The sequence below is a fragment of the Lissotriton helveticus genome, chromosome 11 (assembly GCF_964261635.1).
Source record: "Lissotriton helveticus chromosome 11, aLisHel1.1, whole genome shotgun sequence".
Classification (NCBI taxonomy): domain Eukaryota; kingdom Metazoa; phylum Chordata; class Amphibia; order Caudata; family Salamandridae; genus Lissotriton; species Lissotriton helveticus.
This window is the reverse complement of record NC_136072.1, coordinates 882,522,667-882,548,543: the sequence shown is the minus strand read 5'-3', so window position 1 is coordinate 882,548,543 and position 25,877 is coordinate 882,522,667. Positions and strand designations below refer to the sequence as shown.

At 48.5% G+C, this 25,877-nt stretch overlaps 1 protein-coding gene across 1 annotated transcript in view; it reads right to left on the bottom strand.

The window, feature by feature from the left end:
* SCARF2 (scavenger receptor class F member 2) overlaps window positions 1-25,877 on the bottom strand; it is a 629,499-nt gene that overhangs the window by 298,384 nt on the left and 305,238 nt on the right. Inside the window, exons 4-6 of the mRNA XM_078667105.1 lie at window positions 17,619-18,138; window positions 15,933-16,151; window positions 11,169-11,297 (exon numbers count right to left, since the gene is read on the bottom strand). Of these exons, the coding sequence (XP_078523231.1) occupies window positions 11,169-11,297; window positions 15,933-16,151; window positions 17,619-18,138 (868 nt within the window). The remainder of the gene's footprint in view (window positions 1-11,168; window positions 11,298-15,932; window positions 16,152-17,618; window positions 18,139-25,877) is intronic.

Here is a 25,877-nt window from a genome sequence, read left to right as displayed (position 1 = left end):
CTTAGCACAAAGGAAGACTTCAAACGAGCCCTAGAAGCTTGGGCAGAAACGGGTACGGCCGTACCCCGAACACAAACAACCGAAACGAGCCCCGCACCAACTAAAGAAAGAGCGGATCTCTCCCTGGAAGAGATCCGAGAAAGAGAAAAAACCAGACTCCACGAATTAGAACTTGCCCGACTTCGCTTGGATGGGGAACTCAAGCTGGCAGAACAAAAAATAACCCTGGAACACTTACGGCTCAGGGAAGAGCGGGAAGACAAGCAAAGACAGAGGGAGCTAGAGGAAAAGAGACTAGAGTACGAACATGAGCGCAATCTCAAAGCACTGGAGATCCAGAAACAGAATAAAGACCTCGGGCTCCCCGAACAACCGACCCCGTCTGCCTCGACCGAACCCAAGGTTCACATCCCCAAAGATGTCATCCGGGAATACCACAAGAACGATGATATCCAGCAGTGGTTTAAAGCCTATGAGGTGGCAATGACCTCCCACCGGATTCCCCGAAGCGATTGGGGAGCCGGATTATGGGGGAGGTTTGTCAACGAAGGGCGGGACGCCCTGCTGCAACTCCCGGACCAGCTGATGACCTCCTACGACCACATGAAGGCCGCCCTCCTCACTCGATACGGGCTCACACCGGAGATGTACCGCCAACGGTTCCGCGACTGCAAACGGATTCCGGGTACAACTTGGGTGGAGTACGTGAACTTTTTTAGCCGAGCCTTCGAGGGGTGGATCAAGGGCAACAAAGTAACCACCTACGAACAACTCTTTGACCTTATCGTATGGGAACACCTGTCGAACAACTGCTTCGTGGAGCTCCGGCAACACCTCCTGGACAGCAAGCTAACCGACCCTCGACAACTCGCCGCCGAAGCCGATCGGTGGAAAAGCACCCGAGTTGGCCGGAGCGCACCCAGCGAAGTATCCAGACCGTATCGCCCCCGAGGGGGAGGAGGAAGTCAGGGTCGGGGGAGAGACCCCGGCCCCTCATCACCCCCCAGAAACCCCTCAACCCCGGTTGGCCGGGGAAGCCCTGCCGTCCGGGCCGGTTTCCGGGCCAACATTACGTGCCACAGGTGCCAGCGACCCGGCCACTACGCCAGTGATCCCAACTGCCCAAAGAATCCGAACACTACGCCCCGCCAAGTCGCAGCGGCGGCCCTAGGGGAAGAAATAATCCCGGAAGACCAAGAGGAGTACGAGACCGATCCTTCTGAATGGGCACCCGCCGCCATGGCACTGGTTTGCTTAGGGGAGAGAGACATGATTCCGCGGGCCCCCCTTCCCGCCAACACACAGAAGTACGGTCAATGGGTCAACATCAATGGCCGCCGGGCGGAAGCCCTCCGCGACACCGGGGCCAGTGTAACGGCGGTCCGACGCCACCTCGTCACTCCAGACCAAATCTTGCCGAACATTCTTTGCCCTGTTCGATCAGCCGACAACTCCGAAAGCCTATGCCACATGGCCTGCGTCCCCTTCGAGTGGGGAGGAGTAACAGGGATGTTAAAAGTAACTGTCCGCGATGATGCCCCCGTGGACTGCCTCCTAGGAAACGACCTTGAAAGCTCTCCCTGGGCAGCTGTCGAACGGAGGGAGCACCTGGGGATGCTCGGCCTCCCCGAATGGGTCTGCGTCACGACCCGGTCCATGACCGCCCGCGCGGTCCCCCGCCCAGAAGAGCCCGAGTGGCCGGAACCTCCTCCCGCGCTCATCCCAGAGGAGGCCGCCCCAGAAGCCATTCCCTTGACCCAAACCGAAGAAGGACCCGACCAGCTTCGGGACGTCCCTGACCTGGCACAATGGCGGCAGGAGGGAGGCCCCACGCAGGAACAATTCCGGGCCGAGCAAAAAACCTGTCCTTCCCTCGAGGGACTCCGGCAGCAAGCCCTGGCCCAGAGCACCGGGGATACCTCGGGGGCCCACTGGATCTACTGGGACCAAGACCTGCTCTACAGCGAGCAGAAAATTGCAGAACTAGGGGCCAGTCGGGTGCTGGTGGTGCCCCTTCGCTTCCGAGACTTCCTCCTGAACTTAGCCCACGATGTCCCCCTTGCCGGACACCTGGGGCAGGATAAAACCTACGACCGCCTGGTGACCCATTTTTTCTGGCCCCACATGCGGAAGGATGTCGCCAACCACTGCAAGGCCTGCCCCACCTGCCAGGCCAGCGGAAAAAGTGGCCGAAAAATCAAAGCACCATTACAACCCTTTCCTGTCGTCACCACCCCGTTTGAACGAGTGGGAATAGACATTGTGGGGCCCCTCGACCCCCGAACAGCCCAAGGACACCGGTTCATCCTGGTCCTTGTAGACCACGCCACCCGCTATCCCGAGGCCATCCCTCTTCGGACTGTGACGGCCCCCGTGGTGGGCCGGGCCCTGATGGGGATCTTCTCCCGGGTGGGGTTCCCCCGGGAGGTCGTCAGTGACAGGGGCACGAACTTTATCTCCAGATATATGAAGTCCCTCTGGCAGCAATGCGGGGTCACCTACAAATTCACGACCCCTTATCACCCGCAAGGAAACGGACTGGTCGAGAGATTCAACCGCACCCTCAAGGGGATGATTATGGGTCTAGAAGAACCCCTTCGACGCCAGTGGGACGTACTGCTTCCATGCCTCCTGTTTGCCTATCGGGAGGTCCCGCAGAAGTCCCTCGGCTTCAGCCCCTTTGAACTACTGTACGGGCACCCCGTCCGGGGCCCCCTCAGCCTAGTCAAGGAAGGTTGGGAGCAGCCTCCACAGAAAACTCCCCCGGACATCTACCGGTATCTCCTGGCTCTCCGCAACCAGACCCGGCGGTTCCGAGACACCGCCAAAGCCAACCTCGAGGCCAGTCAGGAGGACATGAAGAGGTGGTACGATCAGCACACGTCCTCCATTGAGTTCGAACCTGGACAACAGGTCTGGGTGATGTCCCCGGTTGAGCCCTGTGCCCTCCAAGACAGATGGTCCGGGCCCTTCAAGGTAATCGAACGCAAGGGGCCCGTCACCTATTTAATCGACATGGAGACTGCCCGGAACCCCCTACGGGTCCTCCATGCCAACAGGCTCAAACCCCATTTTGTGCGATCCGAACTCAGCCTCCTGATGGCTACCGATACTGGGACAGAAGAAGACTCCGAACCCCTTCCGGACTTACTGAGGGCCCTCGAGCAGGATGGCTCAGTGGAAGGGGTCCAGCTCTCCGAGGCCCTGTCCCCGGAGCAACGCCAAGACTGCCAAACGCTCCTGAGGCAGTTCGCCTCCCTGTTCTCCCTCACCCCCGGAGTCACCCCCTGGTGCCTCCACGATGTAGACACCGGGGACAGCCCTCCTATTCGACACCGAGCATACCGCGTACCAGACCGGGTACGAGCCTGCATCCAGACCGAGGTGTCCAAGATGCTGACCCTAGGCGTGATCGAACCCTCCGACAGTCCCTGGGCGAGCCCAGTCGTCCTGGTTCCCAAGGCAGCTGCCCCGGGCGTTGCCCCCGAGCTCCGGTTCTGCGTGGACTATCGAGGGCTGAATGCAGTTACCCGGACCGACGCTCATCCCATCCCCCGGGCAGACGAGCTAATTGACCGGATGGGGGCCGCCCGCTACCTGAGCATCTTCGACCTAACAGCGGGCTACTGGCAGATCGGCCTCACCCCTAGGGCCCAAGAACGATCCGCCTTCTCTACCCCAGACGGGCACTACCACTTTAAAGTCATGCCCTTCGGCATGAAAAACGCCCCGGCAACGTTCCAACGGCTGGTAAACCAGGTACTGGCGGGCCTGGAAGACTTCAGCGCCGCCTACCTGGACGACATTGCTGTGTACAGCCACCAGTGGGCCGACCACCTCCGCCACCTGCGGGAGGTTCTACACGCCCTCCAGCAAGCCGGGCTCACCATCAAGGCCAGCAAGTGTCAAGTTGGCCAAGGGTCCGTGACCTACCTAGGACACCAAGTGGGAAGCGGGCTGGTGGCCCCTCTCCAACTCAAGATTGCTGCCATCCAGGCCTGGCAGCCCCCTACGAGCCAAACGGAGGTCCGGGCCTTCCTGGGGCTCACCGGATACTACCGGCGGTTCGTGAAGGACTATGGCAGCATCGTGGGGCCCCTCACAGAGCTCACCTCCAAAAAGAGCCCCAAAACCGTCAACTGGACCCCGGACTGCCAATCAGCCTTCGAGAAGCTAAAGACCGCCATGTGCACGGCCCCCGTGCTCCAGGCTCCCGACTACAGCCGGGAATTCATTGTGCAGACGGACGCCTCCGATCATGGTGTGGGGGCCGTCCTCTCCCAACTCAACGCCGAAGGGGTCGACCATCCGGTGGTCTTCATCAGCCGACGCCTCTTGCCCCGGGAACAGCGCTGGAGCACCATTGAGAGAGAGGCCTTCGCCGTAGTCTGGGCACTCAAGAAGCTCCGGCCATACCTCTTCGGCACCCACTTCCGGGTGCAAACAGACCACCGACCCCTGCAATGGCTGATGCAAATGCGGGGGGAGAACCCGAAGCTGTTGCGCTGGTCCATCTCCCTGCAGGGGATGGACTTCACGGTGGAACATCGTCCAGGCCAGGACCACGCCAACGCCGACGGCCTGTCACGCTTTTTCCGCCTCAGCGAGGAGAGTCCCCAGGAAGATGGCTGACTCTCCCCGCCTTCAGCTGGGGGGGACGCATGTTGGACAGGCCGCATGTTCGAGCTGTCCCCCCTCCCCGCAATGGGACCAGGACCCTGGCTCTCCCTGCATCCCCAGCCAGAGTCCACAAACGACCACCCGAAGTACCCTGCAATCCCTCCACTACAAGACACCAGCTCCGGACCCAGCGGGTCCGGGTCACCATCTACCTTACGACATCGACCCGGCCGCCATCTTGGGGCACTGCAGCACGAGGCCGCGTGGCCTCCACTCGACCCTAACCCCGGGCCCGGCCGGCCCCGACATCGAGGCCCCACCATCCTCCCAGGAGGCAGAGTGACCACTTGGCGAGTCAATGGGAGAAGGAATCGTCAACGGCTCTCCTCCGCCAGGTGTCGATCACCCCAGGCCGCCTGGGCGCTGGCTCCACCCCCCTGCTGGGTGTCTGGACTCCCTCATCCCGGACCTCCCGGCCCCCAGGCGCGAGGGTCCGGACATCAAAGGGGACCAGACCTATAACTGGGGCAGGGCCAGACCAGGAAGCCAGTTGTATCCTGGAGTCGAGAGACCCGAGAAGAACTCATCCGTGACTTGGCCTGCTGGCGCTGCCGCGGCCCTCTACCTCGTGAAACCATCGTCTTGGCCTGCTGGCGCTGCCGCGGCCCTCTGCCTCGTGAAACCATCGTCTTGGCCTGCTGGCGCTGCCGCGGCCCTCTGCCTCGTGAAACCATCGTCTTGGCCTGCTGGCGCTGCCGCGGCCCTCTGCCTCGTGAAACCATCGTCTTGGCCTGCTGGCGCTGCCGCGGCCCTCTGCTTTATGAGACTATCACCTTGGCCTGCTGGCGCTGCCGCGGCCCGATCCACAGACCCTCCAGCTCGAGGATTGTGAGCTCGCCTTCTACCACAACCTGTACCGATCCGGTACCAAGACTGTCCCGCTACCCCCTTTCCCTACAGAGACTAGAAGTGAGAGGACCCCCGGGTCCAAGTTATCCTGTATCGCTGATATACTTGCCTTAAGAACCTTATATAAAGCCTTGAACTCGACTTGGTGTGGTGCCTGTTTGTGGGGAGGGAGGGTACTTGTCTGTACGATCGCCGGAGACGGTCCCCCCCGGGGATCTCTCCCTCGGTATCCGGCCGACCCTCAGGGTCCCCGTCTAACACTGACACAATGACATATGTTGCCATTGCAAGGAAAACAGCGGAATTTAACTTCATAAAATGTCATTTTTGTTTTATATTTTTTTTCTTCCTACCATAGCGCTCGATCCAGGGGGTGTCTGTATAGTTCTTCGCCTTTCAAATGTAAAATCTCGCCCATTAACGTTCCCCAAATGTTAGCATGAGTCACCTATCTTTCATATGCAATAATATATACATACGAGCTGCCGATTTGAATGCTGCTTTTTAAAAGTAACGCGCACCACTTTTCTCGGCCAGTAACACTTTTTGGACAATCCCTGGAAAGGAAACAAGCTTTTGCCGGGAGCCAGCATGCGCACACACACAGCTGAAATAAAACTAACTGGAGAGTGGTGCACGCGCCCACAGCATCTGTCTTCAATTACCACGGCCCCTGACAGCTGGTAATTGAAGAAAAATGGCCTTCTGCTGCGCGTGTCCGCACGGAATACGCACGAGGCGGAGCAACTCTTCCGCCTATGGCCTATTGCGTGCTGTCTTCTAAAAAGACAGGCATGCGAGGCCCAATTGCCATGCAACTGCCAAAACAACATTGCAAAAATCACGAGCTTTCTGGAATTTGGTAGGTACGATTTTCGCAGCCCAGTCAAAAGGACTCTTAAGCCACGCCGACTTCGTGGGACGTAGGCCGAGCCCTAAAAACACCCACTTTGCAAGCAACCAGCACAAAACTGTCTTCCTCTCACACAACCAACTAATCCAAATGGACAATCCCACAATATATGGCCAACATATGTAATATTGCTCCCTTGGATGCATCGTATGAATTGTCACACACTGGATTAGAGCTCTGATTCTGCTTGAAAGATACAGGCTTGTGCTGCCTGCACTGACATACGTGTGCTGCGGCCTGGGTGAACACGATTATTAAAGCAGGCTCCTGAGGTCAGGTTCACGCAATCATATGAAAGCTAGTATAAAATGCTGTCAAATTACCCGTCAAGAAATGTCACAGGCAATGTTATCATTCTAGGACCAAAAAGCAACACGAGTGGAAACTTTGCATTTTCTTGAGCCAGAATTAAATTTCATATTGTCACTGCCCATCCTCAGCGAGATGGGAGAAACCTGCCCTTCTAGAGATACCGAATGGACTGTGAAGAGATGCTAGAGTGTGACGCACGAACTAATTAGCTTGAGCACCTATATGCAACGGGTGAAAAGCACCCGAGGAGAGAATCAAACGAATGGAGCCCTTGAGGCTGCCTCCTAAGTCCTCTGCCATTGAGACACAACCGAGCAAACAGCAAGATATTACAAATAAAAGAAATGGAGCCGTTCAGTGCAAAGTCTGTCCGTTTAACTGCACACAATGACAAGCTCAAACACCCTATTTAACAACACACACTGATCTTTTAAGAGAACACTGATCCCCTCACAGGAAAGATGGACAAAATAGGTCACTCACTGACCGATCTTGAATCTTTTCGCAGTTTTTTTTCTTCTGAAAATGTTAGGAATAGCCGAGTGTTTGGCTCGGTTTCACTCGAGTCATGGATCTTCGACAACGCCCCGAGCCTCTGTGGTGGTGGACAGGAGGAGGAAGGCATTCCCTCAGAAAACAAACAGCTCCTCTTTGAAAGACGGGCCCTCATTCCTTGCCGCGTCGTTAACAGTTCCTGACAGCATGTGCTCCACAGAAGTCTCACATTCCAGGACCTCTGAGCTCATTCCGATCCTGTCCACAGGCACTGAACCAATTAGACCTCAAGAGGAGAAGATGCTGCAAGGGCGCCTGACATCCTTCATTTTTTCATCGCGGCGCTCTATCACATGAGCAGTTCAGATCCCTGGGGGACAATTCATTCAATCACTTGAAGATATTTCTGTATTCCGGCTTCTTTATGAGCGAGGGAATGGTGCTATTTGAATAACTGTCGAAACTCCCCAAATCGCATGATATTCAAACATGACCTCGCCCCCTCTTAAGAAAACGGGAACCTTGTCTATTCCCACAGCACAGCAGGAGAACTGAAAGCAAAGTTTCGATCTCTGAAGGAAAGGACTGGCACACTTACATAAGTAAGTCATTAGGAGTTACAAGCTTAAATCACAAAGCATTTTGTGCATCTAAGTTCATCAAAAAAGGACAAATAGTTAGATTTGGGGGGCACATTGTGGAAATCCCAATTCAGGGGGCCAGGGTTAGAGTATGCCAGAATCTCTAGAGAATCCGTGGTTAGATAAGGTTTCAGCAGGATGTTAAAAATGAGATATCTCAGCAACTATAGGTCATATTGTGGTGGTTCAAAAGATTCAGGGGTCAGTCAGCTCATCTTTGTTTGGCTCTATGGTCGGTGAAATAGTAGATGCCTCATTCTGTACTGATGCAGAAATAGGGTAATACAGGACTACACAACGGCAGTGTTGGAAAAGGGGCACCGCAGTCTTAATACAGCTGCAGTCCTTAAATGTCTATTCATGTCATGGACTCTCTGGTGTTCAGAGCTCATATTTGGTCCATAATCTGGAACACAAGGTCCTCTTGGCTCCAGTAGGATTCACTACCCTGTGCAGTCTACAGTGCCCTTGGCCTCTCGAATATACTCTATTTGGCATTAATTGCCAAACTCTATGTGGTCAAAGCAGTGTTTATTTGGAAAGATATTGTCTGGACTCCCTAGGTGGGTCCCTCGAAGTTCCAGATAGCTCTCAGTCAAAACAAAGAGGGAGACCACAGAGGGCCATCTTGATGTGGGCTGAGCTCCACCCAATTAGGACACCCGCCTCAGAGATAATCAGTCTTCTGAAAGATCGGGTAACAGATCTGCCCAAGCGCTTAAACAAGGTCAGCTGATTTTTTGCTTTCAGGTTTGGCCCTGGCCTTGATGTATATTGTATTATGAAATTAATCCAGAGTAAAACTGCTATATGATTTCAGGGCTGCAACCACAAGAGCAACTTCAAGAACTGGGAAGATGGAATGGCCTTTTACCTTGTGTAGTGATCCACTATTTTGTGCTGGACACAATGCATCCTTGAAGAGGGAATCAATCATCCTGCACACTGTCTCTTACCATAACATACAATAACAGAAAATGCAGTCTTGCCTAGGTGAGGGATTCCAGTTATGGGTGACTGCACTGGTTTACAACGCTCATTAAATGCCTCTCTCATGGGTAGACATAAAAGAGCCTAGGTGATGGGAGTAAATGAAAGACGTAGAAGCTATCAATACCAAAGAAAGAAATGAAAGTAAGTATTTCACTTTCAAGGCATTTCAATTTCTGATTGCAACTGTCAGAAATTTACATTCATGATTCCCTCCAAAGGAATTAAGGTGAGGTACACCCATCAATTAAATGAATACTGGCAGACTGGGAAACAAATGGAGGTTCTCACACTCATTCATAGCAGGAACACAATCATTATTTAGCCTAGACATAAGTGAATGGTCTTCAAGACTTAAGTGCAAGACAGGAACTAATGCACTAGAAATAGATGATGGTCAAGTCATGCAGCTTAGACATAGAAAGCACCTTTCCAGAAATACGTCAAACTTGACAGACATGCAGAACCAAACAAGAAATGATCATCTATGCAGGTTACCACCTTAAAAGATTACAAACTTAAATGATGTAAATATAGAAATTGAGTGCAAAGACAAAGCCAAAAATAGTGGAACTCAGGGCCAAAGCCATGACAGAGTGGGTCTGATTCACAAAGATAAACCTACACCTTTGTGTTAGTATAAGATTGTTTGGTATTCACAAAGGTATTTTACTAGGGTAGTTATATCTTTTTATGTGTAGAGACCCCACCGTCATAAAGATACAACTAGTAAAATACCATTGAGAATAGCAAACAATTGTAAATCTACTCAAAACTGTAAGTTTACCTTTGTGAATCAGGGACACAGAAATGCTGGTCTAAGAAAAGGAGAAAAAAAACTTTGGTTCACATTTTTCATAAACCAATTTGTAACTAAATTTAGTGGGTGTTGTATAAATTTGAGTATTTTGATGCATTTCATGCAGCATTTCTCATTAAAAGACACAGGGATTTACATATTGGCACAGCAGGAGACCCGTCATAAATTGCCAGTTCACCTGCCTCATTAAAGTGCCATAAAGAAGTGGTGGAACTTCAGGGTTTCCACGGGAGGAGTCTCAGCTGGCTCTACCAGTGGAAACCCTTGATCCATTGGCCCATCTGCCACTAAGCCTCCAGTCAGAGTGAAGAACACAAACCACTGTTTATGGCGGGATGACTATCAATAGAATTTACTCCCTTTGACCACCTTATTTGGCGTGGTGATCCCAGTCAGAGAAATCAATATTCCCTTTCTTTCAGAGCCATTGTTTTTTGTTTTTTAATGAAATCCCTGCCATCTGCTAGGCAGGGTTCACTGCCAAGGGAATGAAGGCCCGATCCTCCTTTGAGCAGGGATGGCGGCTGCCAGGGTCTAAATGGCCTTCATATAACTTTAAGGTATTTCCCATAATCAATTATTCGCTTAACCTTGTGTTTCGCTTATTTAGTCAACCAGTTGTGTTGCGTCAAAAGAATCTCTCCAACTTAATTTTTGGGCTAACATAATTCTGTATCTCTTGACTCTGTCTTTTACACTGCTACACACAGTCCACAGCCTTTAGTAATGAATGTTAACGGAGCCATCCACACCCTTATAGCTGTAGTGAGAATATGATCCCAAAATGTACCCATTTATTGGCCATCTAAAGCACGTCGCCACACCGCACTAGGCATTACATCATTTATTCAAATGCCAAGTAAAATTATTTCACCACCAAGATGACATAAACCATAAACCACATCAATACATTCTTTAAAACATGCAAACTGGTAAAGCGACAATGACAACAAATAAGGTGTCCATTGCATTTATATTAAAACATTAAATTAAACATACAGGAGTTGATGCTCGTCTGTGTTGATTTGCTGATCCTTGTAGCAGTCGGAGGAAGAGAAAAGAGGAAAGAAAGAAAATGAGAAAGATAGATTGAAGGAGTAAGGGGAAGGAGAAGTAGGGGAGATGGAATACTAGCAAATGCCAAGTGTCATTAAGATATGAGTTATTTTATGTGTATGTTTTGTAGAGTATATTTTGGCCACTTCACAGTTTTTGACTGCTGTTTATTGTCAGATTGCCAATCATGAAGATCTGGAAGGAAAGCATGCCAATCATGAGTTTCAAACTAGCACCTAAATGAAGTCCAAGTCGGCCACTGTAAGCAGGAGGAAGAGAATTTGAGTGCATTAGCCTAGGTACATATGCAGCCTTACACGAGGGAAGCAGGCAATTTTGAAAAATATTAACAATAAATTCAGAAACCTCATTCCACACCAACACCAAGGCGGAAAATTATAGTATCACTTACTATGGACCATAGGATCCTGCACTGCAAAGGCACTGTCCAGTTTCAAAGTGGCATTCCCCATTGTAGCAGTCATTGCAGACAAAAGCACAGTTTTCACCATAGGTGCCATTGGGGCATTTGACTTCACACCTGGACAAAGGACAGCAATGGGTCAACTAAAGTTACAGATATTAGAACATTCCTATGAGCAAAACATTTTTCTCATTAGCACTTAAGTACATTTAAAATGTCCACATAAATGTCTATCAGTACATTAATGTTGATGTTATGTTATGTTATTGTCATTTTTAATGCGCACAGATGCTCCAGCGAAGGAGCGTCCTGGCGCAGGGAAAGGTGGACACAACACAACACTAAAACAAGCAACAAAGAAGAAACAAGGATAATAAACAAGGTAGTTTAAAACAGGAAGGTTTTCAGGGCCCTACGGAATGATAATAGATCATCCAAGAGGCGGATTTCCAAGGGAAGCGCATTCCAGAGAGTCGCAGCTCTCACTCGAAAGGAGCGTCCACCCATCCGGCTAAGTCTGAAACGGGGGACAACCACAAGAGATTGACCAAGAGATCTGAGTGAGCGAGTTGGAACATAGGGAGAGACAAGTTTATTAAGTATCTCTGGTGCCGACCCTTGCAAGATTTTAAAAACCAGGCTAAGAGCCTTAAAGTGGATTCTGTTTTTGATCGGTAGCCAGTGCAAGGACCGAAGAGTTTTAGAGGTAGGACAGGTCCGAGGCAAACCGACCACCGCCCTCGCCGCTGCATTCTGTACCCATTGTAGACGAAGGATCTCAGCTTGGTTTGCTCCAAGAAGGAGTGAACTAGCGTAGTCCAACCGGGAAATAATCATCGCTTGAATGACCAGCTGTCTTGTCGGGGCGTCAAAAAATTTAAGCACCGGTCTTAACCCGCGTAATACACCAAAGCAGCCTGCCGCCACTCTCTTGGTATGGGTCACAAAGCTTAATGTGTGGTCAAGCCACACTCCCAGATTCCTGAGTTCCAGGACTGGTACCGGGGCCGGCCCCAGCTCAGGTGGCCACCAACTGTCCCCCCAACGGTCCGCATCTCTTCCAACGATCATCACCTCCGTTTTTTTCGCGTTCAGCTGGAGACAGTTGTTATTCATCCAGCTGGCCACCTCTCTCAGTCCATTTCGGAACCTGGGGGCATCCTGCTCGGCATCCCCGCTGATCGTAACCGCTAGCTGAGTATCGTCGGCATAAGAGACCATGGTTAGGCCCCACTGCCTGGCGACCTCAGCCAGCGGCTGCACGTACAGATTGAAAAGCGTGGGACTCAGCGAGGAGCCCTGAGGAACCCCCAGGTCCAAAGGATGGTACTTGGACTGAAAAGGAGGGGTGGCAACGCAGAAGGAGCGATCACTGAGGAAGGAGCGGAACCATTGCAGAGCCGAGCCACAAATGCCAATGTCCTGTAAGCGGTGTAGAAGGATGCGATGGGACACGGTGTCAAAGGCAGCGCTAAGGTCTAATAAAATAAGCGCTGCCGTTTGACCTGCATCCAACACAGTCCGCAAATGCTCAACCATAGCCAGAAGGGCCGTCTCCGTGCTGTGACCAGCACGGAACCCATTCTGCATGGGATTGAGGACATTAGCTCGGGTCATATGCTCCGCGAGGGCCAGATTTACATGGGCCTCCATAACTTTGGCCGGCCAAGGAAGCAGAGAGATAGGGCGGTAGTTTTCTGGTTTTAAAGGATCCAAAGATGTTTTTTTGAGGATCGGGGAAACCACCGCTTGCTTCCACTTGGCAGGAACAAGGCCCGAGGTCAGGGAGAGATTAATCAGTGAGCACACTATCGTGCGTCCCTGAAAAGCAACATCCCTGAAGAGGGCAGATCTTAGCGGGTCTGCGGGCGAGCCGGATTTAACACGCTGTGCCCACTTGGCAAACCCCTCGTCAGAGAGAATGGGGAGAGAGTGCAGCGAAGGACAGCTACTGGAGCCCCTCGAGGGGGTCACGGGTAGCGTCGTACTTGGAAACGCCTGGTAGATGTTCTTAACTTTGTCCAAGAAAAAAGTAGCCAGGGTTTCGCAGTGGGAGATGGAACTATCCACCTGCGGGGCAGCTCTCTTTGCCATCAGATCTTTTATGGTTTTAAAGATGGTCTTGGAAGGATTGAGACTGCTACGGAATTCTGCCGCGTAGAACGCCGTCCGGGTTCTGCATATAGCTCGGTGGTAGAGCTTAACAGAAGCCAGATAAGCAGTTTTTCTGACGGCGTCATACGTCTTACGCCACTCCCTTTCTGCCCGTCTACAGGAGGCCTTCAAGGCGCGAAGAGCACTGTCGTACCAGGGGCTAGCCTGCCGAGGGCTGGATTTACTGGAGATGATAGGTACCAGGGCGTCAAGCGCCTTAGTAATCCAGTTACAAAACAGGTCATAGCCCGAGGTAGCATTAAGCAGGGGACCTAAGGGCTCAACAGCCATGATGTGATGAAGGTCCTCTAGCCTAAGCTTGTTCCAGTGGCGCTGAGGAATCCACTTAGAAGGTGGAATAATGGGGGTGACAGGAAGGGGTAGCCAGACGGACACCAGAAAGTGGTCAGACCATGCCACAGGAGAAACCGCCGCAATTTGGACATCCGTTAAGTTCGTAAAAAACGGATCCAAAGTGTGACCGGCCAAATGTGTAGGTTGAGAGACCAGTTGGGTCAACTGCAGGGCCTCTAAATCGGCCAGAAAACCACTGATGGCCAAGGTCTCTAGCCTGTCAAAATGGAGGTTGAGGTCACCTAAGATTGAAAAGTTGGCGCAGCCACTAGCCAGTGTACTCACCGCCTCCGGAAAGGCGCCCCTAAAAGCAACATCGCTGCCTGGGGGCGATAAACAACCATCCCTGACAGCGAGAACTGGGGACTGATGATGATCTTAAACAGCGCGCTTTCGCATCCAGCGATCTGTAGGACCGTCCAGGTACACGTGAAAGTGGATTTAATAAATAAGGCGATACCTCTACCTCTAGACCGGCGATTAGATGTGAAACATGAATAGCCAGGAGGACAGGCAAGATTGACTATGGCGTCATCGGTATCCTGAAGCCAAGTTTCGGTAATGGCAAACAGGTCTGGCAGCTCATCCAAGATTAGATCTACAATGGACAGATGGTGTTTTACCAGAGATCTGGTATTAAGATTTAGGAGTCGTAGACCATGCCCCAAGCCTCCAATCGCCGGGGAAACACCAGAGTGTGCTTGTGGAGCGAGGGGGGCGGCAGAGTCACGAATACCTACTGGCTGGCCCAACGACCACCTCTTACAGGCACACTGATAAGGGCCACACAGTGGATGGTACGATGCAAAGGAGCACCGCGGGAGAGAATCCCCGATAGCTCGAAGCGAGGCACTAGAGTAAGCGATCATCCTCTCACTCAGAGGGTAACGCCAAGAGAGACCCGCGACGCCCCGCGCGTCCTTAGCGCGGACGGGCGCAGACGGGCAGACTCTGGCTCGACTCAGGCGCGAGTCAGGCGCTACCGCTGCGCGTCACCGCTGCGCTGGAGGGGTGAGGATTAAATAGAGGCTGACCTGCTCTGAGCACTAGAGCGCTCAGGCGAATAACGTAGAGGAGGTCCCGGTCCCACCCAAGATGGCGGAAGACGCCACGAAGAGCCGGCAAATAACCAACCGAATCCGCTCAAAAAGCGGTGGGGGGCACAAATTAGAGTGCAAGTGTGTGGGCGCTATAAAGGTGACAATAAAAACAGGGTCAAATAAATTAAAAGAACAAAAATAGAAAAAACGGCGATATTTTAAAAATCAGCGCTGCACGCTCTATTCAGTGCTGCCAATAAAGCGAGATACAAATACAGCATTACCTTTCCCAGGGGCGAGTTGTAATAGGTGTTCGCCTTAAATAGAGGCTGACCTGCTCTGAGCACTAGAGCGCTCAGGCGAATAACGTAGAGGAGGTCCCGGTCCCACCCAAGATGGCGGAAGACGCCACGAAGAGCCGGCAAATAACCAACCGAATCCGCTCAAAAAGCGGTGGGGGGCACAAATTAGAGTGCAAGTGTGTGGGCGCTATAAAGGTGACAATAAAAACAGGGTCAAATAAATTAAAAGAACAAAAATAGAAAAAACGGCGATATTTTAAAAATCAGCGCTGCACGCTCTATTCAGTGCTGCCAATAAAGCGAGATACAAATACAGCATTACCTTTTGATCACGGTCCTAAGGAAAATCTGAAGAGTTTCATAGACTCTGCTTCTAGAACTGTCTCTGGAATGTAGGTGTTTTTCACAGAGCATATATAAATAAAAACCATCAAAATCCCATTCCAAATATTTATTTAAAACATATTATACAAGCCTGTAAATCTGGGAAAAAGTACTTCGGTTGATTGTATAACCCCATATCAATGTTGATAATTTTGACCTACAATAATATTGCATCCATTATCCATCCTAAACCTACATCACACGGTAAGTATACAATTGCCATTTTTAACGCTACCTATGCTTACCTTGTGAAGTGTATCATCACTATTCTAATCTCAAGCTATATGTATGTTGCAATGTAGTGATTAAATTGAAAGAATGGATGTGATACTGCTGCTATGCTTTCCAACGCATGCAAATTAGTTGGGGTATAGCACTCCTATAAAGCAACAGCAGCATTGAAAAATATTTTTGCATAACCATCTTCTCCTACGCTTTGATCAGCAGATTGTTGCAAATTGTGTTCGCCGATCTTCAGTAAAATAACGTGAATACTTGCGAAATTAGCAGCAGCTTACCTATCTCCGATCCAGCCGGGGTTGCAGTGTGAACACTTTCCATTGATATGGTTGCATGTGTGGCCATCCTTGCAAGGCGGACAAATCTTTTCGCAAGCCTCCCCGTAAAACCCAGTGGAGCAGACCTGATCACATTTCGTCCCATTCCAACCTGCTTCACAGGCAAGACATCTGCCATCAGCGATTGTGCAGGGTTGCAGCCCTTTACATTGGCCACACCTGAGGAGAAGTGACATTAATATGTAAATTAATACATGGATGAAATAAGCTATGGCTTCCTAAAGCACAACTTTAGTTCAGTGCCCCTCTTTACATGACCGGAAAATGAAACCTACTCTTTACATAAGCATAATAGTATTTGTAATACGACAGAAAAAGTCAATCTTGCTATTTGTAATAGGACGGAATATGTAAGCCTACTCTTTACATAAGACTAGCAGTATTTGTATTATGAGTTTGCAAAGGTTTCTTTCTACATGCATGTATGTATGTATGGCTGCTTGTACTTCTGTGTGTGTAAATTTTATCTGGACGTGGAATGTGTCCAGCACTTATATCGTCTCAGGAACCTTACTGCCTATAAGTACAACTCATTTCACAGCCAATGCAGCAAACTTCAACAGAGAGACTGAGAGTCAGTCCATTCACACATTGGCGATTTACAATTTAGTGAAAATCAACTTACGTTGATAAATGTTTTCTTGATAACAGTACATGCACACATTCCACAATAATGTGAGCAAATGGAAAGGTTCAAGGATAGCAGCACACGAGCTCACACATGGGTCCGTGGATGAGAACTGATTGGTTCCCAGATAGGTTCATGAATATCAATTCCTATACCCATAGCTGGGTCATTGATAAACACAACACATAGAAGGGTTAATGGAGATTCATTCAAGTGCTCACATAGTGGTTCATGAATAACAATGTGTGGGATCCATAGTTACCAAATGTAAAGATTTTGGAGAAAAAAAAGGTTTGCTCTAATGAATGGCCTAAAAGATGCATGCCAGAACATCATTGACCAATATGTATTGTTTAACTGAAATATAGTGTCCTAAATATAATTTACAAACATATTGTCTCCTTTGGTGTAGATGCTCAATTATTGAAACCAAAGGGGCAATATTTTTGTAAACAATAATTAGGACACAACATATTGTCAGGAAATATTTTTTCCACGATATGTTGATACCAGACACCCTAGAAAAAGTAATTTGTGGTTAAAGAGATGAGTTTCAATTTAACTTTGTGTGGTCTATTGGACGATTTCATGGATAACAGCATGTTAGGTAAGAAAAGTGTTGGGGATAGCAATGTGTGTGATTTTGATGGGGCCATGCATGTCAATGTTTTGCTTAATATATTGATTTAGGGAAGGCAATTATCTGGCTAATAGAGGGCTTTGTGGATAGGAATGTGTGAGCTAATTGATAGATTTATAGATAATTATAAGAGGGCTGGAGGAGGTTTTGCTAAATAGTAACTTGAGATTGAAATATCAAGAAGTCTCTCACATTTTCAATGTACAGCTGACTGCAAAACACAAAAACTTGGAATTTCTGTACCTAAATAAGTGACTCCTTTCTGCCAGCATTCTAAATCGCACTCCACCCAACAAATCCTTGTTGTAGGAACCTGCATATCTCCTCCGTGCCATAGAGCAAAATATTGAGAACTTACCGTCTCCGACATCCTTGTCCATATAATCCAGCTGGGCACGGCTCTCGGCAGAACCTCCCCCTGTACCCTGGATCACAGGTGCAAGTCCCATCCACTTGGTTACATTTTCCCTTGTGGCACTGGCAAAAGCGTTCACAGCGTGGCCCCCACAGCCGCTCACGACACTGGCACCTGCCAGTCAACTGCTCACAGGGGGAATTGTTGCAGGCACATTGGTTGTTGCAACTGCGTGCCCACCATCCAGGTTGGCAGATGCACCGTCCAGTATTCTGCTCACACTGAGAGTTGGTGCTGCAATAGCACGGGTTGGAGCACTGTGGACCCCACCAGCTTGGATCGCAAGTGCATTTTCCATTGTTCTGGTCACACTTGCCATACTTGCACAAGCAGGCCTTCTCGCAATTTACTCCCCAGCGATTTGGGTTGCAAGTGCACTGACCGATTACGTCATCGCATTGACCATTAGGGTGGCATGCACATTTTTCCTTGCAATCTGGTCCCCAAAACTGCTTAGGACATTCTAAAAGAGGAACAAACAACAGGCAACACTAAGAAGTGTATTTGATTTTTCTATAGCAGAAATCGATTATGGGTGGAGATCAAAGCCATATACAGTGTCAGAAAGTTTGAAATGATAGTCAGAGACTGAAACAATGAGTCTTAAAAATATAGATATAAAATATGTTGTCAACTTTAAATGGAAATACGTACCGTGTACTTCAGGCGGCAAAGACTCCAACTTAAAAACACATCAAAATAAGCATAAAAAACCCATCATCTTTCAACTCGTGTACAAGGTTCTAGAAGGAGTGTCCAAGGACGTTATGAGGCATAGTTTTAGAGCTATAGGTGATAAATGGGAGCAAATGCGCGCTGGATAAAATTGAATGTTGAGAAGTATACGTGAAGAATCACTGTATTAACTCAATTCGGAGAAATCAAACTTTATTTGAGGTCAAGAGTAATAATGCAAGGCTGACGAGGGGCTGCCTCGTTTCTCTCGGTATGTAGTTCAAAGTCCTGGAGCACATCCTGTGAAGGAGCAGAATAAAGTGTAAGTATGATACTTTGGGGATTTTCCAGTGAAAATCGGTTATTTATTGTGAGTTCTTTACCTTACATGAGATTCTGAATTAGTCGTTTAGGTATTTGGACGTATTTAGTTTGAGGGCTTGTAAGAAATGCACGTGGAACTTAGAATGTAGAAAGTTTCAATGAGTAAGACAAGTTTTATACGTCCACTTTTTTTGTGTCCGAAATCATTCTGGCGGTCACATGGATGATTAAATTGCAGGCAGGCCTGAAAGTAAGGTTATCCCATAAATTAATGGTATTTCAATTGCAGCATTTATATAGTGCTTACTACCCCTGTTTGCATGGCGTTGACGTGCTTGCCTACATGAGTGCATGCTAAACCATGTAGGGTGTGTGGATTGATGGATGTTGTTTTTGTTTTCATCCTATGCGGACACGACAAACGCCTGCATAGATGATTTCAGATAACTTTGGGAATGAATGGTTTTAATGGACTTAGTCAATCACTCATTTAACCTCCACATAACTGAATCATCCAACTGTTTTATCTTCTAACCATTGCATTATGACTTGTCACTTATTTAGCAGGCGCGAAATGATTGCCCTTACATTGATCAGGCAATGTGAGAAATAATATTTCCCCTTCCTCTTTACACCATAAAAAACAGTGACCCTTCATTCAAACTTCCAAGATAGGTAGATTTAAAAGTTACCGTATTTTGTTCTAATAAATTAGAAAATCCATTGATTGAATGCCACCTGCATGATCAACTCTTTATCTAAATCAGTGGCAAAAATGTATTATTTAATGGTAAACAAGGTTGAAAATATAAGTAAATTTTTCCGCAAAATACGTAAACAATGAGAACACATCACAATGTGCTCCTAAAGGGTCTTTCCCATGTACAATATAACCTTCTTATATTTAATAATTATAACTGGTGATAAGTCCAACAGGAAATCACACACACTTTTCAGTAAAGAAATGAATGTTCGTGGTTCTACACATTGTCACTGGAATGCAGCTCCTATTCACACAGGGTAACCACCTTTTTCCTATAGTGGTGAAAGTCTACACTTGGCTTCGAGTAAATCTGAATAACTCGCTTGTACCTTTTTTCGTCGCTGTCATAAATAAAAGGCAGTGAATCTTTGTGGGTGTCAGAAACATAGACCATAGTATTTCCCACCATAAATTATATTTTTAAATATTGCGTTTTCCATTTACATTATATTGGTGGGCAGCCTTTTTCTCTGTCAGGGAGATGGAGAAAATTACCAAGCAGGCGATCATTCCTTAAAGCATTGGTGGGAAACACCCTTACGGTGGTTCCTGTCAATGCATTGCGAAGTTGGGTACATGGCTCCATCAACATGATGGAGCCATGCGCCAATCTGTTATCTTTTGTATTTTTAAGAAGAAATTCCCAAACTACAAAAATAATGTTTCAAGAAGAAAATCCCAAACTACAAAAGATAATGCTCCCCTCACCATGGGAGTCTGCTTCCACTGTTTAAGAATTAACGCATATCTAAAGGCACCATCCAAACTAGTGTAACTACTCTGCCAGTACAAATAAAACAATCTAGAATTGAAGATCCATAGGTGTCAACATGCACAGGTAGCAAAAAGGTAATTGCAAGATAGAGTTGCTTCTATCAAAGAGACTGATTCAATGATGTTGACTTCCAATCCGGATAAGAATGCATTTGCAATTCTGGTAATATTATCTGAACTTCTCGCCCATGCACAAAATCCTCTGTGAATTGACTTGTGTTGTTTTTCCCTAAGGCCTGTGGGACCTGTTCAATAAAACCTCCACTTATGCAGTCTGAAAATCCAGACTGAGGTTCAGATGCCAACGCTAGTAAAGCAAACTAAATAAAATGTGAGCAATAGAACCAAATGTATTGTTACTCCAGAATTATAAAAATGGTGTTCTTTTCTGTAAGCCTTTGCATGAGTTTGATATTCAAAGAACAGAAAGTATGGAAGGCTATAAATTAGCTTTTTGTCACAAGTCTTTTCAACTCTGAAGCGTTGGCAGAGATCCCTGGTCCTATTATAGAAAATACATTTGAAAATGTTTTTTTTAAGATGCGAGGTTGGGGGTGGACTAGGGTCTGAGAGCAGTGAGAGGAAGAAATAGTAACCTAGAGGAGCTATCATTCCTCTCTGCAAAAAAACTGAAAACCGGGGAGGGGCGTGGCTTGGAGCCAACAGCAATGGCTGCACACTAGAGGACTTCCGGGATCGTGAGTGCTGAAAGCCCAACATCCGTATTTAAGTCCGTACCTGGCAGTGAAAATCAGAGCAGGGAAGCATGCTAAACCCTGAAGGAAAGATCGGAGAGGCCGAAATCACGGTGAAATTTGAGGAATGGAGGCGGGAGATGAGGCCGCGTAAGACCTGCAAGACGCAAAAGAGTGAGCGGAAACCGAAAGCAGAGGCTGGAGTGATCTGCCAGACGGGGATGCAGGATAATCGGTGAGCCCGCTCGGCGACCAGCAGTCTTCTGCGGCTTAAATGTTACTGGGCCGACTCCCAGGGGATCGATGTTGACGGGATCCCTGGAGCTCCAAAACTGTGCAATGTGCGGGCCCAACTGGGGGCCTGAGGGCGGTGAAAGTCTCTTAAAGGGAGCAAGCGGGAGGACGAGCCCTGAGAGCGATGAAGGCCGGAGAGTGAGGCCGCAGCGCCCGTGAAGACAACAAGGTTAGCGGTTGGACTGGGGCAACGCAGGGCGTCCCTAGGCGCACCAAGCAACAGGATTTACTGCATGGCCCGAGATTGCGGCAGCGGGGGGAGGAGGTGTGTGGAGAGAGGAAGGGGGCGAGAATCAAGGGAGGTGGCTGATAAAGGCTGACTGGGACAGGAGGACAAGTCGGGACCAGCTAAGTCCCAGAAGTGAATGGTGGGTGTGGCCCCAACATACAGAAAGACAGTACACCGGCCATTGAGAGGCCACAGGGGAAGAAAATGGTCCCAGCTCAGTAGCATTAGTGTGAAGAGTGTCGGGGGTGAGGCGAGATGGGTGAGGACGCCCAGGAAACACAGGGCCCACCAACCTAGTATCGAAAGCGGGCCTGAGAGGGTGCCCAGGTTTAGAAAAGTCATATTACCCACACAGAGAGTGGTTGGTGATAGGAAGTAGAGTGCCTCCTTGCTGTTTTAAACAGGAGAAATATCCGTAAAGGGTGGCCAACTGCAGGTGGGGCAAGGACCTATGACTCACCTGAGAAGGGACTGGAGATAGCAGTCAATACAGAGCTGGAGGGGCATCAACACAAGCAAGTGGGGTACTGCAAAGGCAAAGGTGGAAACCAAAGGGACCTGTGACAACAAAATCTAATAAAATGGACAAATATGCGGTGGAAAACCACTGTCACGGGACATAGGGGCCCAGGAAGAGGAACCGGGGGGTTCGGAACCCTCACTGGTGGCCATCAGGGCTGCAATAACGGATCTCAAAGGAGTGTTGGAACCCAAAATAGACACCATCACAGTGAAAGTAAACCTCCTGAGGGCAATTTCAGGAAAATCTCTGAAAAAGTAACGACGGTGGAAGGGAATGTCACACAGCTACAAGCCACCACGCAGGGTCTTGAGGACCACGTGAAGACCCTCAATCAACAACAAGACACCCTAGCAGCAAACCTCGAAGATCAGGAAGTACATGCGCGACAAAATAACCTGCGGGTGGTAGGTGTGCCGGAAGGACTGGAAGGACCAAGTGTAGAGCTCTTGCTGGAAGATTTGATAACACAACATCTATGCGCCAAAAAAATGTCAAACTGGTTCACTATTGAACGAGCACACAGAACCCCAGGCCTAAGTCCTAGCCCGGGGCACCCCCTAGGAAGATTATTGCCAAAGTCCTCAATTTTAGAGATAAGGATGTAATTCTACAAATAGTTAGAACCCATGGGGACCTACACTACGAAAAAGCAACAATCCACTACTTTCCAGATTGCACACTCCAGGTCCAGAAGCTACGCCACAGCTTTGAGGCAGTAAAAAGAGAGCTACGCACTAAAGAAATTAAGTATATGATGTTTTATCCAGCGCGACTGCGAGTAATGGCAGAGGGGAAATCTTGGTACTTCACCACGCCAGAAGAAGTCTGGGAGTGGCTAGAAGTATGGTGTTTTTTTTAAAATGTATTAAGTTTTGTATAGCGTGAACTAGATCCCGAAGGATATCAGAGCGCTTTATAGGTGAGGCCAAGAGTGTAATGACAACAACAAATTAGTAAAAGACGGGGATCATACAGTACGCAAAAGAAAGCGGGCCATGAGGGGGCAATAATATGCATAGTAAGAAACGGGGATCATATAGTAAACAGAAGTATAATATGCATAGTAAAAAACAGGGATCATATAGTAAACAGAAGTAAGCGGGCCATGGGAAGGGAGTAATATGCATAGTATACGATCTGTGTCAAATCAGGGTACCATCGTAATAATAACAAACGTCACTCGATCCCGTGAGTCTAACTCACTAGGGTGAGAATTTGTTCATTAGGAATATTTTGGTTTCCAGTTAGAACGCCGTCGTCAAGGTGAGTTTGCGTAGTTCCCGTGGTAGAGAGTTCCAAATCTTAGGGGCAGCACCTGAGAAAGCTCACTTTTTGCTAAAGATGCCAGGTTTCAAGAGGAAAGTAGAGGCGCTTCTTGATGTTCTCTCCCCACAGGATAGTTCAAGTTGTTGTGCCAGGTACCTGGGTGAATTGAAGTGAAGGGCTTTGTGTGCTAGCACTGCAATCTTCATCTGAATTTGTGCTTCATAACGTAGCCAGTTGAGAAATTTGAGGATGTATGGTGACAATTGGAGGAAACATCGCCTGGAAAGAGAGCAATGTGATGTTTGATCTTGGGTGGGGAAGCTAGGGCGGGGATGAGAGCGGACACAAAGAAACGAAGGGATAAGGACTTGATATCTGAGACAGTGCACAAGGTAACAGACTTTAACTGACATGGAGCGGCTGGAATCGTGAATGAGAATGGAGTGAAGATGGAACCCCAGCCCACCTTAACGTGAAGTAGCTCTAAGGGGCAACAGGCTCTCTGCAAGTTGGGGAGGCGAGTCGTTTTAAACCTGTCAAGCAGGGAATGGGGTGGGGTGTGAAGTTAAAGGGTTTGTGTCCCCACCAGGTGTGGGTGTTTATTAGTTTAGTTAGTATTTATATGATCAGGAACTGGAAGCGCACGATTACACGAGGAAGCAGGATTGAGGGTAGACGGAAATATGTAGCCCGAGCAGATACAGGAAACCACAACAAGGGACATAGACAAAACAATTTCCCAAGATGACGCTTACAATTTTGGCATGGAACGTTAATGGGCTGGGCAGCAAAGTTAAAAGGACGTTAGTGCTACAGCTTTAGGAAACCCACCTGCAGGGTAATCATTGTAAAGCATTAGATAGATATGGCTATAAACTTCAGGCACACGTGGGGCACACAAAGGGCTCCAGGGGAGTGGGAATTCTAATAAAGACCTTGATGCCACTGATAATACATAGATGCTGGTTTGACAGGCTGGGGAGATACATAGCGCTTTCAGCTGGATAGGAGGACCCTGAATTTTTGCTCGCCATATGTCCCTCCTCGATTGGATACTGATTCCTTTAAACAGCTCGGACCACATGCCGATGGGCATGCTGATTTGAGGGGGTGACCTGAATGCTGTTATGGACCCGTATAATGATAGATTGACAAGTGCAATAGGTGCAGCGGGAAAGGAACCATTGAGGGGGTTCATAGAGGCAATGGGTATGACAGATCTATGGAGGGCACATAATCCCTTGGGTCGACAGTAAGCGCATACCTCAGCAGCACACAAACCTCACTCTAGATTAGACTACATCTACACCTTGACCTCACAAGTGGGACAAGTCCGAGATACAACACTCAAAGCACTGGGTATTTAGGATCATTCACCCGTTATGGTCCAAATACAAGGACCACATAGAAATACCACCTTGCCTCCATGGCTAGATCCATGGCATTTCAGAAACAAATACTTCGCCCAGAAGATACAGGCACATACCACACAATATTTTTAACTTAATGAGGGCACAGTGGAGTCAGCTTCTATACTTTGGGAGGTGTACAAGACAGTGATTAGAGGGTTCATCCAGGCAGAAATAGGAATCAGAAAGAGCAAATTAAAGAGGAGGTAAACCTGGAATTTGAAATAACCCAACTGGAGGACAAACTTGGAGATGAGGGATGTATTGATGGCTCAGTGGCTAGATGACTGAAAGAGCTGGAAGGAAATAAAGCAAGATTACATGCACTACTGGTCCAGAGGAAAATCTATGATGCAGGGTATAAAGCCAACAAGATGATAGCATGGCTGGAGGGTAGAGATAGGGACAGAAGCTGGGTTTCAGAAATGGTGGAGAAAGTAAACGTACAGGGAAGGAAATAGCGGAGGAATTTGCTAATTATTATGAGGGTCTTTATACTTCCACTACGGAGTGCACAAGGGAGGATAGCGACGAACTGCTGCGCGAGATAAAAAACTCCCACAAATAGGGAAAGATGTCAGGCAGACTCTGGCAAAGAAATAATGGTGGAAGAGGTCACGAGCGCCTTAACAGATCTGCAATCAAGGAAGGCAGCTGGCCCCATTGAGCTGTACAAAAGCATTGCGAGCAAGGTGGCTCCACACCTTTTAAATATGTTTGCGGACTCGAAGGAAAAGGGGGAACTCACATAAGATCTGCATACAGCCACAATCGTAGTAATTCCCAAAAAGGGTAAGCCACCAACCGACTGCAGGTCATATAGACCTATATCACTCCTAAATGTGGAGGCCAAGGTGCTGGCCAAGGTGCAGCCAGTAGGCTATGACCAGTAATCTCCTCATTGGTCCATCAGGATCAGTCCGGGTTCATGCCTCACAGGAGCACGCAACTTAATTTGAGAAGACTATATGGGGTACTTCATTGAACCGAATCATCGGCGGATAGGGAGGCAGTCCTCCTATCACTAGACACGCAAATGGCGTTTGATAGTATAGAGTGAAAGTTTATATTTGCCACCTTGGACACACTAGGTTTTGGACCCGACTATTGCTCCTGGGTAAAACTCCTTTATCAAAACCCACAAGCTAGAGTGAAGGTAAATGGAGAGGTGTCCCGCTCTTTTCCCCTCAGTAAGGGTACGCAGCAGGGATGTCCGCTTTCACAGATAATCATTGCGCTGGCATTGGACC